This window comes from Saimiri boliviensis, chromosome 4, assembly GCF_048565385.1.
Source record: "Saimiri boliviensis isolate mSaiBol1 chromosome 4, mSaiBol1.pri, whole genome shotgun sequence".
NCBI lineage: Eukaryota > Metazoa > Chordata > Mammalia > Primates > Cebidae > Saimiri > Saimiri boliviensis.
Window position 1 is genome coordinate 160,586,859 of NC_133452.1, and position 1,374 is coordinate 160,588,232.

Genomic DNA, 1,374 nt, shown 5'->3' on the forward strand with positions numbered 1-1,374 from the left:
TAGAGACTGATTAGCCGCACAAGGCCACAGAACGCACAACCGCCACCCGGCCATCCCACCTATTTCCTTCAGCATTCTAGACATCATGGCGTCCGAGAATGGGTCCAACGGGCCTCGGGGCTTCTGGGGACAGCACACGCTTCGCAGAGGAATCTTCCCGCGGCCCCGAGCGTTGCCCGCCCAATAGGTGGCCTCGGCCCGTCTCGCAGGTCTCGCGACAACTCCAGCCCAGCGGCCGCCCTCGCCGCGCGTGCGCAGACCCCGGAGTCTCCTTCCGGCGTCTCCTTCCGGCGTGGCCCAGCAGGGTCCGCAGCGCCAACCATGTCGGATGACGGCCTGCCCCAGTACAGGAGCGGGGACCTGGTGTTTGCCAAGTTAAAGGGCTATGCCCACTGGCCGGCGCGGGTAGAGCACATGACCCAGCCCAACCGTTACCAGGTGTTTTTCTTCGGAACCCACGAGACGGCCTTCCTGAGCCCCAAACGCCTGTTCCCGTACGCGGAGTCCAAGGAGAAGTTCGGCAAGCCCAACAAGAGGCGCGGCTTCCGCGAGGGGCTGTGGGAGATCGAGCACAACCCCACGGTCCAGGCCTCCGACTGCCTGTGCGCTCCGGAGAAGGGCGGTGGAGACGGGCCCCGGCCGGAGCCCGAGGCCGCAGAGAGCGACGCGGACAAGCCGAACCACGCCGAGGGCGGCGGCGACGAGCCGAGGAAGCCGGGCGGCGACGAGCCCGCCGAGGAGGAGAAGGGGCCGCTGAAGAGGAGCGCCGGGGACCCGCCGGACGACGCCCCCAAACGGCCCAGGAAGGCCGCCCCCGACCAGGAGGAGGAGGAGGAGGAGGAGGGGGAGGAGGAGGAGGAGGCGGAGAAGGCGGCGGAGGCGGCGGCGGACGTCGACGGGGAGAGTCTGCTCCTCGTGGCGGTGGAGAACGGCAGCGCCCCCAGCGAGCCCGGCCTGACCTGCGAGCCGCCTCAGCCAGAGGAGGAGGAGCTCCGGGAGGAGGAAGGCGATGACGAGGACGAGGAGCCCTCCCAGGAGTGGGATGCCGAGGCCCCGGGCGGCGGAGATCGCGACAGCCTGTAGTTACCAGCGTTTCCAGAAGAGCCCTCCCCACCCCCCCGTTCCTGCTGCGGCCTGGCTGTTCCTGGGGAATCTGGCCACCGCCTGCAAACTGGGACTGGACTGCCTTTCCCCCATCCCCAACTCGTCCCGCTCCAACCCACTCTCCCTAGTCATGCCCGGTCCCTGGATGGAAGGCCACCTGGCTCTCGCCTCTGTGATCTGAGTCAGGCCCTCAGTTCCCTGGGATAAAGTGAGGCCACCATCCCCCCTTTCCTCTCCTCGCCTTCCCCCCACCATTACCCTCCCTCCCCA

At 68.3% G+C, this 1,374-nt stretch overlaps 1 protein-coding gene across 1 annotated transcript; it reads left to right on the forward strand.

Moving 5' to 3' along the window:
• The first annotated feature begins 321 nt into the window (after window positions 1–321).
• HDGFL1 (HDGF like 1) lies at window positions 322–1,083 on the forward strand. The gene has a single exon (XM_003927413.3). It carries the CDS (start codon window positions 322–324, stop codon window positions 1,081–1,083), a length of 762 nt encoding a protein of 253 aa, XP_003927462.2.
• Window positions 1,084–1,374: the final 291 nt, after the last annotated feature.

Excerpts from the sequence above, each read along its gene's own strand:
- HDGFL1 (XM_003927413.3), top strand. The coding sequence starts at position 322 with ATGTCGGATGACGGCCTGCCCCAGTACAGGAGCGGGGACCTGGTGTTT.